The sequence below is a fragment of the Coturnix japonica genome, chromosome 3, assembly GCF_001577835.2.
Source record: "Coturnix japonica isolate 7356 chromosome 3, Coturnix japonica 2.1, whole genome shotgun sequence".
NCBI lineage: Eukaryota > Metazoa > Chordata > Aves > Galliformes > Phasianidae > Coturnix > Coturnix japonica.
Window position 1 is genome coordinate 41,402,241 of NC_029518.1, and position 14,612 is coordinate 41,416,852.

The 14,612-nt window shown below is 37.5% G+C and overlaps 1 protein-coding gene across 8 annotated transcripts in view; it reads left to right on the forward strand.

Annotated features, from left to right (window-relative positions):
• UTRN (utrophin) overlaps positions 1-14,612 on the forward strand; it is a 331,818-nt gene that overhangs the window by 98,749 nt on the left and 218,457 nt on the right. For all 8 annotated transcript variants that reach the window (XM_015858079.2, XM_015858086.2, XM_015858082.2 and 5 more), the window contains 11 exons: positions 1,222-1,431; positions 5,289-5,402; positions 6,027-6,182; positions 7,687-7,857; positions 9,565-9,744; positions 10,339-10,473; positions 10,986-11,135; positions 12,289-12,450; positions 12,824-12,952; positions 13,388-13,561; positions 14,155-14,310. In XM_015858079.2, coding sequence (XP_015713565.1) covers positions 1,222-1,431; positions 5,289-5,402; positions 6,027-6,182; positions 7,687-7,857; positions 9,565-9,744; positions 10,339-10,473; positions 10,986-11,135; positions 12,289-12,450; positions 12,824-12,952; positions 13,388-13,561; positions 14,155-14,310 — 1,737 coding nt within the window. The remainder of the gene's footprint in view (positions 1-1,221; positions 1,432-5,288; positions 5,403-6,026; positions 6,183-7,686; positions 7,858-9,564; positions 9,745-10,338; positions 10,474-10,985; positions 11,136-12,288; positions 12,451-12,823; positions 12,953-13,387; positions 13,562-14,154; positions 14,311-14,612) is intronic.

Genomic DNA, 14,612 nt, shown 5'->3' on the forward strand with positions numbered 1-14,612 from the left:
GTGGAATTTTTGTTTCCTATTAAGAACATAGAGAGTATCTGAAAATCTATGGATGGCAGTTACTTTATAAGTACCAGGGCTTAGTCAGGGAAGGAGTCATGCATCTCCTGTACTGCTTTTTTTTTTTTTAATGCACAAAAAACTCAAACTCAAATATTTCCCTCCCCCCTGCCCCCCAACACATACACATCTCAGTGTTTTTGTAGAATAATGCTGAATTCAGAAGTGCATTTTCTTTTTCCTGTGTGACAAAATAAGGAGGGCTGCAGATGACCCTGGAAGGGCTCTCAAATTCCAGTTACTGGGTGTGGGAAAGGCTGTTTCTTCATATGCTCTGTTTAGCAGGGAGTAATCTTTTTTTTGAGAACCCAAGGAACAAGGGAGTTTGATGTTTCTTCTGTATTGGTTAAGGCTGTCAGAGATTTTGTTGGTCCATACCCTGGCTGAATTGCAATGACTTTTGGCCTCTGGAGATTTGTCATTTCCTATTTGTCTCTGGATCCCTCTTTCCTGTTGTCTTCAAAGACTAATTAACCTGAGAAGACACAGTATGTCAGTGTGGGATCTTTAGGGATTGTTATAGGAGATCAGAACAACATGTGGGTAACGCACTGCCTGTGGGCCTGGGATTGAGCAGCTCCCTCTTCTTCACCATGACAGGCCCTGATACATTTTTCAGGCATAGGCTTGATCAGGGGGTTGACGCAGTCTGTGTTTCTGTGGCTTGTTGCACAAGGCTCTTGTTTTTAGAAGCATACATCCCTGTCCCCAATCTTACCACTGCATCATTAGCTATCCTTTTAGGGGAAATGGTGCATTCTATTTTGTTTCTTCCTTGTGAAGAAAGGGAGGAATGAAAGCATAAGCACATTAAAAAAGACATTCTTCTTCAGTGCAATGCATTAAAATGTATGTGCATGCATCCCACCTATCTATATTAAATGTTTATACTATAAAGTTAAATTAATGGTAATGATTTCATTTTTCAGTTCTGAATTTTCTCTTAAATTTTAAGTAAGATTGCAAATGTGCTTAGTTTAACAGAGCAGTGGCATTTTTTTTATGTCTCACATTATATTGTAAACTATTGTTCTTTCTTAATTTTAGTAAAATGGTTATTTCAGCTCATGTGACTACTTTCATGTACTTGTGCTTGTATGTGAATCTGTTACACCTGATAATGAAAGCAAATGTATATTTTTTCCCTCCTTCTCCTTGAAGACTGTTTGTGATACACTGGAAGCCCAGAAGCCCAGGATACACAAACTCGCTGAAGAAACAGAGGCTTTGGAAAAACGGTCTTCTGATAGATCAAAGGCCTACACGCAACAGTTCAGGCACATCCAAGGACACTGGGACAAGTTGAGGCTCAAGGCTTCCAAAGATGTTAAACTACTGGAAGAAATTACATCCAAGTTGAGATTATTTGAGGTAAAATGAAGGGATTATTTTGGTTATAACTCGATAGTTATAGAAGTCAGCCTTTCTTATACTCTTGCACTGAGATGATGCTGACTGAAAAGTGAAATGCTTGTGGATCAGGACAGAGCCTGATAGCATATAATGTATTTGTGTAAGAGTAATGTGTGGTTTTTAACATGTCCAGTATATTTTTTAATCTTCTAATACCACTGTTTTGCACTTAAAATTAGCATTCATCTTCTGCCAGGACCAGAAGCAAAGATTGCACCAGAATGAGGAGTATGTCAACTGTGTTGCTTGAAGGCTTGATCCCGCCAGGGGCTGCGTGCCCTCTGTTGTGGTTGATGTCAGATGCCTGACTCTTTATTAGGCTGACATTTAACATACCTGCTACAAAAAACCCATTCCTTCAAGTTTGATTTCTGTCAACAATAATACATAATTAGTACAGCCTGTTAAAAAGCAAGTGAAGAAAATGTTTAGGTACATTGAGTTTTCCAGTTCCAACAGGGCAGGAGCTTTAATGAGTGCCCAATTACAGTTGTATACATATATACCAAAATCTGCATTAATGTGGTCAGGTAATTGAGTTGGATGATGTTGCACACAGAGTTGGACAATCTGTTGGTGATTATGGCTGGAAAAAGTAAAAACCTCAAAGCCATTTTTTAAACCATAAATTTTGGAAAAAAAAAGTCATAGTAGGAGTAACACATTCTAATTAAAATTAAAAGCAGAATGCAAACCCACACTCATGGAAAACTAGACATAGAAGAATGCTGGAGGGAGAAGCTTGCTCCTAGTCTTTAAGTGTCATTCAGTAATAATTTCGTTGAGGACTTAAGATGCCTTTCATTTTACTACTAAGCTTCGTGAAGGGTAGCAGAGAGGAAAAGCATAGCAGTCCAGTCTAGCCTAGTGAGGTTGTAATGAAAACCATGAACCAACCAACCATGGTAGGTGCAGTTGAAGCTTTTCAAAGTAAGTTTTTCTTTTTTTGTGGTAATTCTGTGTTACTGTTAGGCAGTGTTACTTAAAGCATCAAAATAAAAGCCTCTTTTTTTAAAACATGTTCAAGAATACATGTATTTTCACACATACTTCTGAAACAACTTCTGCTTTCAGTCTGTTTTCTTTAGAATCCATCCTTCTGTAGCTATTTGCAGCAGCCTCAGGCTGAGGAGGAACCACTGGTCAGTGGAATCTGCCTTGTGATTTGCTAAAATGATCTGGTTTGAACTGGATCCTAAAAGAAATGAACTTTTACAGGCTTATCCACGTCCTTGTTTTTTTTTTTTTTTGACGAGCAAGCTCTTTGTCCTTAATTTTTCTCCTGACTCTGAGATACACATTTAGGTCAATGCCTTGTTCTCTTCCCTTTCTTTCTATTTAAGCTTATTAGCAGTTTAGGATGATGGAATATTTTACGTGTGAGCATTTCTCAATCTCATATGTGCTTATCAGTTTTGCTCATCAAATTATTGTGTATTTCCAGTTGTTGTGATTTATCTGTAGCTGCACTGAGCTAGACCTACTTATTTAAAAGTGTGTTTTTTCTTCATTGTGGAGCAGACTCTGAATGAGTTAATACTGGAGATGTGATACCAGAGTCACAAAAGTAGCTTGATTTATAATGACTGGGTACTTGTTAGGAGAGGAGGTGAAGTATCTGACTATAGAAGGGGGAGGGAGGAAAAATGGAATTAGTGGATGACGAACATGTGGTTACTTACAACTGTGCACAAGTGTTTATGTTTAATTTTTCCTTTTTTCATAATTCTCTTCTAAAAATGAGAGGTTCTACAGCAGCACTCCTTACATTTGTGTTCTTGAAAAGAAAATATAAGTAGACAAGTGAACATGGCTTAAAATGCCCTCGTTAGTCAGATGAACAAGGCAATGACAGATCTGTCTGTAGGACCTGCTTCACAGATGTCGCTTCTGCAGTTTCTGGTGTGATAGAGGCTCCCCCAGGCTGACAGTGTGTGCATTGGTGACATGGTCTGTTTCTGAGCTTTATTGGTTTTGCTTTGATATTTTCCATAATAGTCATGTGAAGGGAAAAGTAGACGAGTCTCCCTCCCTTGGTCAATTACTTCTTATATTTGCTAGAAAACTTCTGTACCTTTTATTCTGTCTCTAATACCATGTGATTTGTTTGCTATGTTTTTGATTATTACCTTGAGGTCTTCTAAATCTACTGCATAGCTGTACATAATGTGGCTTTTTTGGGAGTTCAAAAGGTGATATTCAGCACATTTGTTCTTCCTTGCTGGAATAAATTTTAGAAATCGATCCATCATTTTGGTTTGCCTCTAACAAATGGGAGCTCTTACCCATCCACGGCCTATGCTGGGTGTCTTAGAGTTGATAATTATTTACCTGTGCAGTGCAGGAGCATTTACTTCATTGCACTTCTGTATATTTGGCTTCTGATTCAGCAAGTTATTTAAATATGTGTCTAACTTTGTAAGTAATCCCTTTTAATTCATTTTAGCTACTTATTATCTTTAGCTAGCTGTGCGTGTCTTTCTGTAAGCAAGCTAAATTAAGTGTAAGCTGAAATGCCTTGTCAAATGTCAACTTCATATAATTGTGTGTATATATATAGGTATATATATTTTTAAACTGTGGTTTCCTGTTAGAGCCTCCTGGGGTCTGATTTTGGAAAATGTTCAGGCTAATGAACTGCACAGAATTCCTTCAGAAAGGAAGAGGCTTGAGGAAAGTGTCCTGACTCTGACCTCTGTTAATAGCATTGTCCTAAATATAAGCATGATCTTAGTCTAATGGGTTTTCATTAGTTCTGACTTCCTTTTTTTAAAGCAGTTTATAATGTATTATCTTGAAAGACAAGTGTGTGTTTTCTTCATTGGTGATGTGTAGAATAGAAGATAATGCTGATGAACTTTGACTTGACTCTCCAGTAACAGTGCTCTGTTGTGACAGATGAGTCAAAATAGAAAGATACCATCCATTTAAAAAAAAAGCAACAAAACTTTTGTTTAAAAAAAGTTCAACTATATTATTGAAAATGGCGATCATATAACATAGTTGAATCAGGACAAGAAAAATCTCTTCTTGAAGTCTGTAGTGGTTTTGTTTGTAAGGGTGATAGTGAACATTCACAATTGTGTGGGAAGGTGATGGCAACCCTCCAATCCCACTTCACCCAGAATATAAGGCAACTGCTAAATTTTTGGTCAGGTGACTGCAATTCTTTATTTATATATTTATTTCTGTGCCTTGCTTTATTGAGTACCTACAGTAGCTACTGTTGGCCCCAGCAGTTAGAATTTTTCTGTGTTTAGTCTAATCCTGTGCAGTATTTCCTTTTTATGCCTATGTTTCTCTTTGAGGCTTTCCCTGCAGAGCTTCCACCTCTCAAATATGTTTGCTATTACACTCTCCTCATCTTCTCACATAAATACCTATAGGGGCCATGTTTCTTTATTGGAATGCAGCAGACCCTTCAAAAGAGTGTGGTGAAAGTGGCTGTACGTAGTTTATTGTGGGAAGAAAATAATTTCTATTGTTCCACCAAGTCTTTCATGTGAAGCGTAGCCACATACTTCTTGAAGCCATGCTTGTCTTCTTACTTTATCCAGCATTTCTGTGTGATATCCAGGATGAGTTCAGTGCCAATTAAACCATGACTGTAAGAGTATCACTACTGGGAATTAAATTTTCACCTAAAGTTAAGAATGGAGAAATTGAAGGAAGAAAATAATAGAAGTGGTGTGATGTAGAATGAATGGAATGCTTGCACATTCTGGAACATTCTTTTAACACTGATTAAAGCAGTTGAAACACATCTGCCATACACTCACGGCATTATCAACTCTTTGCTACTGTGTTTGATTTAGACTAATTCAAAAGTTGTTCAGAAGTGGATGGATGGTGTGAAAAGCTTCTTACTGACGGAAAAGGCTGCCCAAGGAGATGCTGAAGGACTTCAAAGACAGCTTGACCAGTGCACAGTGAGTTTTGTTTTCCTAAGGAATCTTTTGAAATCATATGTTTACCATCTCTTTATTGTTTTGCTACTATTATTGCCTATGATGTATTATGTAAAGCCTGCCAGAATTGTCTTATCTATCTTCAGAACCAAGTTTTAAGTGCTTCCTTATGTGTATAGCCATAATGCTTTGTACATTTCAGAGGTCTTCACTATATCCACAATTTACATTAACTCTTCTGTAAAGGCATTTAATTTTTTTCTCAGTTTTATAATACACAGTTTGAATCTATCAGTGAAAAGTTCTTTCTGCATAAAACTTCAAGGATATTTAAAAATAATAAACTAGCATGTATGATTAAACTTGTGTGGTTTAGGAGTTGTACATGCCTTGCAAGAAAGTTGACTTGTTTTAGTGTTGACATCTTATGTGCAAGAATGTTTGCACTGTGTATGGCAAGCTGTATTTCTAGTTGCACAGCTCTGATGTTTTAGGCCACTGCAGGATTGTTCTAAACAGTCTGTTACAGAAAACATCACTTTTTATTTATTTATTTTTTTAAAGTAAAGTTTCTCTGAAGTAATTTAAAATTACAAAATCATTGGCACTTTATACATTTATTTTCTATTTTCTATGTGTGTTTAGATTTTTGTTAATGAAATGGAGAAGATTGAGCCTTCACTGAAAGAGATGAAAGAACTAGAGTCAGCTTTTAGAAGTCAATCTTTTGCAGGCATAAATACTTGGGCAAAATCTAGGCTAGTTGACTGCCAGACACAATGGGAGAAACTGAGCAAGCAGGTGAGTTCTTCATATGTTGCTGGCGCTTACTTGTTACTGCATCTGTTCATTTGCATGACACTGGGAGAATGGTGAAGAGGTGAAGCAGTGAAACAGTTTCATAGAATTATACAACAAATAGCTTGGCTTGAAGAGTCCCCAAGGATCATCATATTTGAATTCACCTGCTACAGGCAAAGTTGCCAGCTGCTAGATCAAGTACTTGAATAGACTGCCCAGGGCCCCATCTGACCTGGCCTTAAACGTCTCTGGGGATGGGGACATCCACAGCCTCTCCGGACAACCTGTTCCAGCACCTCACTATTATCTCAGTAGAAAACTTCCTGGTGACATCTCATCTAAATCTCCCTTTAGTTTAAAACCATTTCCGCTTGTCCTATCACTATCTACCTGCATAAAAAGTTGATTTTCCTCACACTTATAAATGCCTTTTAAACACTGAAAGGCTGCAATGAGGTCTCCCCACAGCCTTCACTTTTCCAGGCTGAACAAGCTGAATTTGTTCAGCCTGTCTTCCCAGGAGATGTGCTCCAGCTCTTGGATCATCTTCATGGCCCTTCTCTGAACTCTTAACAATATATTTTTGACTCTTTGACAAATATACTTTACTTGTTGTGCTATCAAAATGGCTAAAATTCAACTTGGCACACTAAATCCTTCACAAGTGCAAATATGTTAGGGAATCCTTCTGCAACAGGGATTTTGTTTAAATATGTGCATTACTAGGTATTTGAAAAGTTCACTGTGTTCCTTTCAGTTTAATTATTTATATATAAAAATGAAACATTTACTTTGCTTCATACTGCTTTTCTTTTTCTCAGGGAAAAAAAAAATAATAAAAAATCTGACCACCTAATTTTGCCTCTAAAATTTGAAATATTATTCTGACTCTGAGTAATTTCAGCCTCCTTCCAGGCAGCTTTAAAAAATAAATGGCTATAAATGGACTGCCACTGCCAGTCTGGAGTATGTGGATGTTTCTTTTGGGTGGAAGCTTTCTGCTTTCTGCAGAAACATTTTACTTTTCATCACAGTGGCTGAGAAGGAAAGCCTTGCTGTTGATGAACCTTGAACCATTATCCAGTCTGGCTGGGCTGTAGAGAGGTGTGAGGCCCGATGCTGTTTAAGTGTTCTGTATAAGAATGTACCTAACTATGTGATATCTGTGATCAGAAGAATGTTTTCTTCACCTTTTGTATTCCCCTTTCCCATCTCCCCTTCCCCCCATATGACAGTTTTCCTAGGAATTGCCAGCAGTTTACATGCAATGAGGACAACAACCTATTTCCTCTTTCCCTTTCTTACCTCTAGATTTTGTTGATCTGCTGAAAGTGACATGAACTGGGGGAGGAAGGGGTTGGGCAGCTAATTTTAATTTTGCTAATAAATATGGCTTGAAAAATGCTTTGGTAGAAAATGTTTTAACAGAAACCTGTGGTTTTTCACATACACAAGGACATTTATGTACCAAACCTGCTGTTTCTTTTTTCACCTTGAATTCTAGATCATTAGTCAGAAAAATCGCCTGTCTGAAAGTCAGGAAAAAGCTGTAAATCTGAAGAAGGATTTGGCAGAGATGCAAGAATGGATGACCCAAGCTGAAGAAGAATATTTGGAGAAGGATTTTGAATACAAGTCCCCTGAAGAGTTAGAGAACGCTGTGGAGGAAATGAAGGTCAGGCATATCAGGTCATTGGGGAGACCTGATTAAAGGGAAACAAAACTTAATGGTTTCTAGGGGCTGATCTTTTGTGAAATTATCATCTGTATGTAAAGGAGCTCAGGTACTGACAAGATTAGTGCTGTTTTTCATCTTCATGGAAATTTTTGTTTTAAATCACGAACTGTAAATGCAAATATATTTGGCCAGGAGGCATAGAGATTTTATAATGAGTAGTAGCACACAGAGCCTTCTAAGCCAGGAAGGCTTGCGATGCATTAAATCCTGAGAATATGGTACCTCATTATAGGAGAATAAACTAGAGGAAGATGTGATATTCTGTCAGTCTAAGTTAGCAGTTATAAAACCATATTCTTCTGCTTCCAGCTGTTGGACTTCAATTTCTCGTCCCATGCTATAGTAACTCCGCATTTAGAAAAACAGTTCTAAACAGCTTTGTAATGAAGGTTATCTTGTGTTCCTCATCTGTTGTAAGTAGTTGTGCTGATCCCTCAAATTTAGGAACTACTGACAAAGAAGTGAAGGATTTATTTTTGACTCAATATAAATTATCAGCTGCATAGGTTATTTTCTTGGATTGTATGTACAGAGCAAACAGTAATTCTCTCTGTTTTCAAACAATTCAGTGGGAGTTCAGGTGTGTCTTGACAAATATTTTGACTTATTCATTACATGGTTACCCTGAGTGGAAAATAAAGGTTTCTTTCTGCTCCTTACAAGTGCTTTAACAAATCTATTTGAAGATCTGAACTGTTTTTTTTTTTTTTTATTTTAAAGGGGTTTCTGAAGCAGTTTTTGACAAGTGTTTTAATATGTCTGTGTCCTTTGAAGCCATTTGATATTTCAAAGTCTGACAGCCTGCTGAGAACATGCCAGGAAAAAAAACCCAACACTTTCTTTTAATTTGGGAAATCTGAGAGATTTGGCACAGTTAACCTCCATCAAATCCAGATTATATTCTGTACTTTTTAATCTGGCAGATGTGTCAGTGAGCCTGTGAATTTTTACTGTAATAACTGTATTGTCTTATATGTGCATCAAGAGTGTTATGCTGTGCCTGCCTCTAGTACTTGGGAAGAGCACTCTGTGTATTGGACCCCAGAGCATTTTTATTTTTACATAACATTTTGAAAAACTCTTTAGCTTGCCTAATTCTGCTCTTATTTGAATGGAGCTTCCACTAATTTAAGGGAGTAAATTTTAAACGCTGTGAGGTAGGTTGCGATAATCATAAAATCGAATATTACAGATCTCTATCCTTTGCCCTTTCATTAACTAGAATTTCTTTTTTGATTGCCTTACATTTAGAACAATATGTCCAACAATAGAGCTGTCATGTACTTAATTCTCCCATAAACTACAATGCCTTATATATCAGAGGTACTTCAACTTCATAAAACTGTCCTTGAAACCTGAAAAGAAAGAGCTAAGGATAATTTCTATTTCTGAATCCTTCTAGTTGTTTTCATGTTGTCCATTCCAAGTCTGTCTCTTACCTTTCAGTTATCCTGCTTCCCAAATTCTGATTAGAGTAAAATTCAACAGCCAATAATATGATCTTTCTAGCCAAATTTTGTTGTGCTTAGACTTGAGAATATTCTGGCATCTGTGTTTGTGGTGTTGAACTGCTGATGGTTATTTTGAGTGGTTAACAGCGGAATACATGGCAGTTTAATTGTGTAATATGTTCTTTTTGGGCAGAGAGCAAAAGAGGATGTGCTACAGAAGGAGGTGCGAGTGAAAATTCTCAAGGACAACATCAAGATGTTGGCCACTAAGGTGCCATCTGGAGGCCAGGAGCTGGCAACTGAGCTGAATGTTGTGTTGGAGAACTACCAGCTACTGTGTAATCGGATCCGGGGGAAATGCCACACTTTAGAGGTAAGACTAGCAGATCTCCAACAAAACTCAGGTAGGTGACATGAATGGAGAAGGATGCTAAAAATACCTGTACCAGAAACTTTGACATAGCGTTTTGCAGTGGTGCTTTTCCAAGGTTTTTCTCTTGAGACAAGGTCTTTTGAATGCATGAGAATCCATCTGAATTCGCTTTTAAGATCTGTTCCATAATCAACACTGGTACAGATGGGTAATGACTCAGAGCTTTGTTATCTATTCATGTTTCTTCAGAAACAACAGAAACTTCTCAATAATTAGAACAAGTTGTTCATGGTTTGTGTACGTCCTACATTTCAGGAGGAGTGGGTGGATTTTTGTTACATTCTTAAATTGGTACAAGTATCTGGACGTCTGATATTTTTAGTATGAGTTTAGAGACTTTTGTATATGTTTTGCATATTTATTTTTGTCATGCCTCTATAGTAACAAGTTTTACTATAGAAGTATTTACTATAGAACACTCAATTTTTTGAACGTGTTCTACTTCTCTTTCTTGGGGAGATACCTGTGAAATATAATTTCTTCAAGCCTGTGCCTGACCTTCTAGGCTAATTTCAGTTTTTCTGTTGCTTCTAGGAGGTGTGGTCCTGTTGGATTGAGCTGCTTCAATATCTTGATTTAGAAACAGCTTGGCTAAACACTCTAGAAGAAAGAGTGCAAATGACAGAAAACCTGTCTGATAAGTTGGATGTTGTCAATGAGGCTCTTGAGGTATTGTTCTCATTCTGTTGTTTTGGTGACTTTTCAGATAGACACATTTGAAAGAACAAGAGTTCTACTCTTCAGTAGGATACTGAACTGTGTGCTGAGTATTCTGATTCTTCCCATTAACATAGCACTCTGAATTTGGAATGTATATTGTCAGACCAACACCCTCCACCCCTCCAAAAATATGAATTTTACTGTTTATAACAATTGTGCCAATTTTGATACCATGCAGAGATGAAACACTGCGCTCTTTTATCATCTGTAAATTAATTCCTTCCAGCACTACCGTGTGAAATGTTGATGAATAGGTGAGAAGTGCTGTGAAGTTTGGTTACATAAGACAAAACAACTGCTATATTTGCCTTGTGCCTTCATGGATTAAGCGATAATTTATTCATACTTCTTTACACTTTTTGTCTTAAGTGTATTGTAAATGTTGCATGCAGCCAGATTTCTACCTCTGAAAGTTCAGAAATATTCAGTGCATTGACTTTACAACTTTTTCTGCTTATTAGTCTCTGGAATCAGTCCTGCGTCATCCAGCTGATAATCGAACCCAGATTCGGGAACTTGGGCAGACACTGATTGATGGAGGGATTCTTGATGATATCATCAGTGAAAAACTGGAGGCTTTCAATGCCCGCTATGAGGAATTGAGTCATTTGGTAAGAATCTGAAGGCTCTGTTTATCAACTCAGTGGGCTGAAATGCTTCCTCTTAGCTGAAATCATGGATGCAAAGCTTCAACACAGGAAACTAGGAAGAAGTTTCATAATGTCAGCTGCTTTCAATTTGGAATAATAGCTGAGGAGCAGAATACAGTTTTTTACCTGTTACCAGTCATGCTCTGTCTTGCACATTTTCCCCCAACCCTCTCTGTGTTTTTCTAGATAACTTAAATGTGTGGAAGAAGTTACAGCATAAGGGAACAGTTAGAAAGCATTCTCTCCATCTGCTACCTTGCCCCTTTCCTGTGCTTGTCTCATCTATTCTAGGTTTACTAGATAGAAGAGAATTAGCTGTATTTCAGGTTGCATACATTTGTTGAGTATTGTGTTAGCACAGGCCCCAGCCAGTCTGTAGGATTGGGGAGGTTGTTTTTTTTTCCCTGCTACTATTGAAGTATTGTCACAGAGAGAATTTGGGTTCATCCTCATTGCAGTGAGCAACATGAATGCATTTGCATAAGCTATGGGTGTTACAAGCTGTCACTGTTAGCATTTACTACTGTTTTTGCCCTTGTAGCATTTCACTGCTGTATGGAAGCTATCAGCTTTTATATCTGCAGTGCTGATGTGTGGGGTTGTTAATTACTTTCTATCTTGGCGTATGTGTGCTCTGGTAATAGGGATTTTGTGCTCCCATGGAGTAGTGATCAAATGAACTCAGAAGTTTTGCTGCTTAAGGGGGGGCAGTGGAAGGAAGGAAATGTGAACATCCATTTTCAAACTTCAATAGGGGGGACATTATTTGTTGTTTAGAAGGAAAATGTTCAGGTTTGTGCATCAAACAACGCTAAGCTACAGCATATCGTGATGTTCCCGATTCCCACTGAATAAGTAGTTTTTGAAATGCCTGTTTTTTTAACAGCCTACTTTCCTCCTGAAGTGACAGGAGGGACTTGTTTTCAATGTCTTGTATCAAGCAGAAATATTTGTCAGTTAATGATATCACACAGGTTTTTTTTTAAATTTTATTTAAGAGGACAGTTTTTTTGTTGTAGGACTTTGGAGTCTTCCCTGCCTTGCTTTGAGAAAGATTAGTATCATTCCTACAGAGCAAATGCTCTCTCATGTTCTACCTTTCTTTCCTGTTAAGGCTGTGAGCCGACAGATCGCCTTGGAACAGCAGCTTCAGACCATGCGAGAAACAGACCACATGCTGCAGGTCTTGCAGGAAAACTTAGCGGAGCTGGATAGACAACTGACATCTTACCTGACTGATAGGGTAGATGCCTTTCAGATGCCACAGGAGGCCCAGGTATTCTAATATGGCTTTCAATACTGATCAGTTTGATTTATCTGGTGATAGCATTCAGTGTGGACTTACTAACTCACGCAGGTTTAATTTCACTCCTGCACTGATATTCTAATTGACAGGTTTTGTGGTCTGGTTTGCTTTCCTATTTTAAGAAGAATTTATAGAATAACACTCTTAATTGTTTTCGATTTAACAAGCCGTGACCTGAGCCGTATTTTACATGATAGAATCATAATCAAACGTTTAAGTTTAAAATCTGATATTATTTAACTTTACAGACTGGATTTACTCATGGCAGATATTAAGTAGTAAGTAAGCAATTTCCCTGTCTGCAAGGAGTGCTGTAACAACTTTTTCTGTTTTTATGTGGTAGAAAATCCAAGCTGAAATTGCAGCTCACGAGGCCACCTTAGAGGAGCTCAAGAAAAGTCCTCGCTCTTTCCCTCCTGCTTCTCCTGAATGCAGATCTCCCCGAGGTGGAACACTGTTGGATGTTTTGCAGGTAAAAATACGAAAGTACCACTAGGCATTTAAATTTGAAGAGGTTCTGGTATTAAATAGCACACTGCTGTCTGTAAATTGCTTGGTGCGATCAAGCAAATCTCAAAAACAAATAGCATACGCTTCTACATGCTTTCACTAGGATACAAGTAGTGCTAGATTAAATGAATAAGGAAGCTGAAGTCCTATAATTATCATGGGATAAGTACTGAAAATAAGGTAGAATGGACATCTTGAGAATGTTTTGGAAGAAAATTAGGGCTATTCTGCACCACATGTGGAGATTAGAAATAGGTGATGGAATGTGGCTTTGCAAATGGTGTTAACATGTATCCTGGGTTGTAGTAGCATGAAAGGTGGATTAGTTTAGAGTATTGTTATCAAACTACAGATGTTAATTTAAATCAGTTTCTTTAAATAATTTTCATTAAAACAGAGAAAACTCCGTGAAGTGTCAACAAAGTATCAGCTTTTTCAGAAACCAGCCAACTTTGAGCAGCGCATGTTGGATTGCAAGCGTGTGTTAGAAAGTGTAAAAGCAGAGCTTCATGTCTTAGATGTGAAGGATACTGATCCAGATGTAATACAAACTCATCTGGACAAGTGCATGGTAAGTATGGAATGTTTTAAGTTATGTTTGGAGTTGTTTCATTAAAGTATGATTCTTCTAGCCTAGTCTGTCTCCGGAAGGAAATTTTGCTTCAAGGGGATGAAAGTATCGTTATAATTTTTTTTTTTTACAGAGTACCTACAGAACAATTGAAAACTAAAACACTGCAGTTCTTTTGAGTTACCTATAAACAGATGAGTTTCTATGTAAAAAAATTGCCTTCCCTGACCCATGGGAAGCGTGATTCCAGGCAGGATTGCTTAGTTCTTTGTACCTGTTCTGTTTAAATAAAGTTACTAAAGATCAAGCACAAATCACAGTGTTAATCTAATGATGTGGGTTATGTTATGTGGTAAATATTGCTGAACTGTTGGGATGAAATTTATTTCTGTAAAAATGAAAACTGGAGTAAAATATGGAAGATCAGGAGTTTAAAATCTGTTTGACAGACATTTTTGCATTGCCCAGTGTTACTTTGATTTGCTTTTAATCCACAGCTCAGCACAGCTCTTACATGCACCAAATGAAGTAGTCTGAATGTTTGAACTAGAAATTAATCACTAGTATATATATTTGTGTATTGTATATTTTAGAAACTCTATAAAACCCTCAGTGAAGTGAAACTGGAGGTTGAAACTGTCATCAAGACTGGAAGGCAAATTGTGCAAAAACAGCAGACAGATAATCCCAAAGGAATGGATGAACAACTGACAGCGTTGAAATTTCTTTACAATGACCTCGGGGCACAGGTAAGAAAACTAAATCTATACATGGACATTTATCTGCATATAAATAATTTTATTTATTGTTTTGATGTCAGAAGGCATTATAAACTTCTGATTTTACAGCTGATACTGTGTAAGCCATTTGATACTGCATAAACCATTTGCAACAGCCAGAAGCAATCAGTAGAAACATAGAAGGTTACTTGTAACAGTCTTGATGTTGCTTGGATTTTCTGTGATCATAGGGTTACTGAAGGGGAGGTTCTTCAAGAAAGGAAGGTTCATAGAACTTTCATGGTTCTGTTAAAGCTCACCTGCTATTCCTT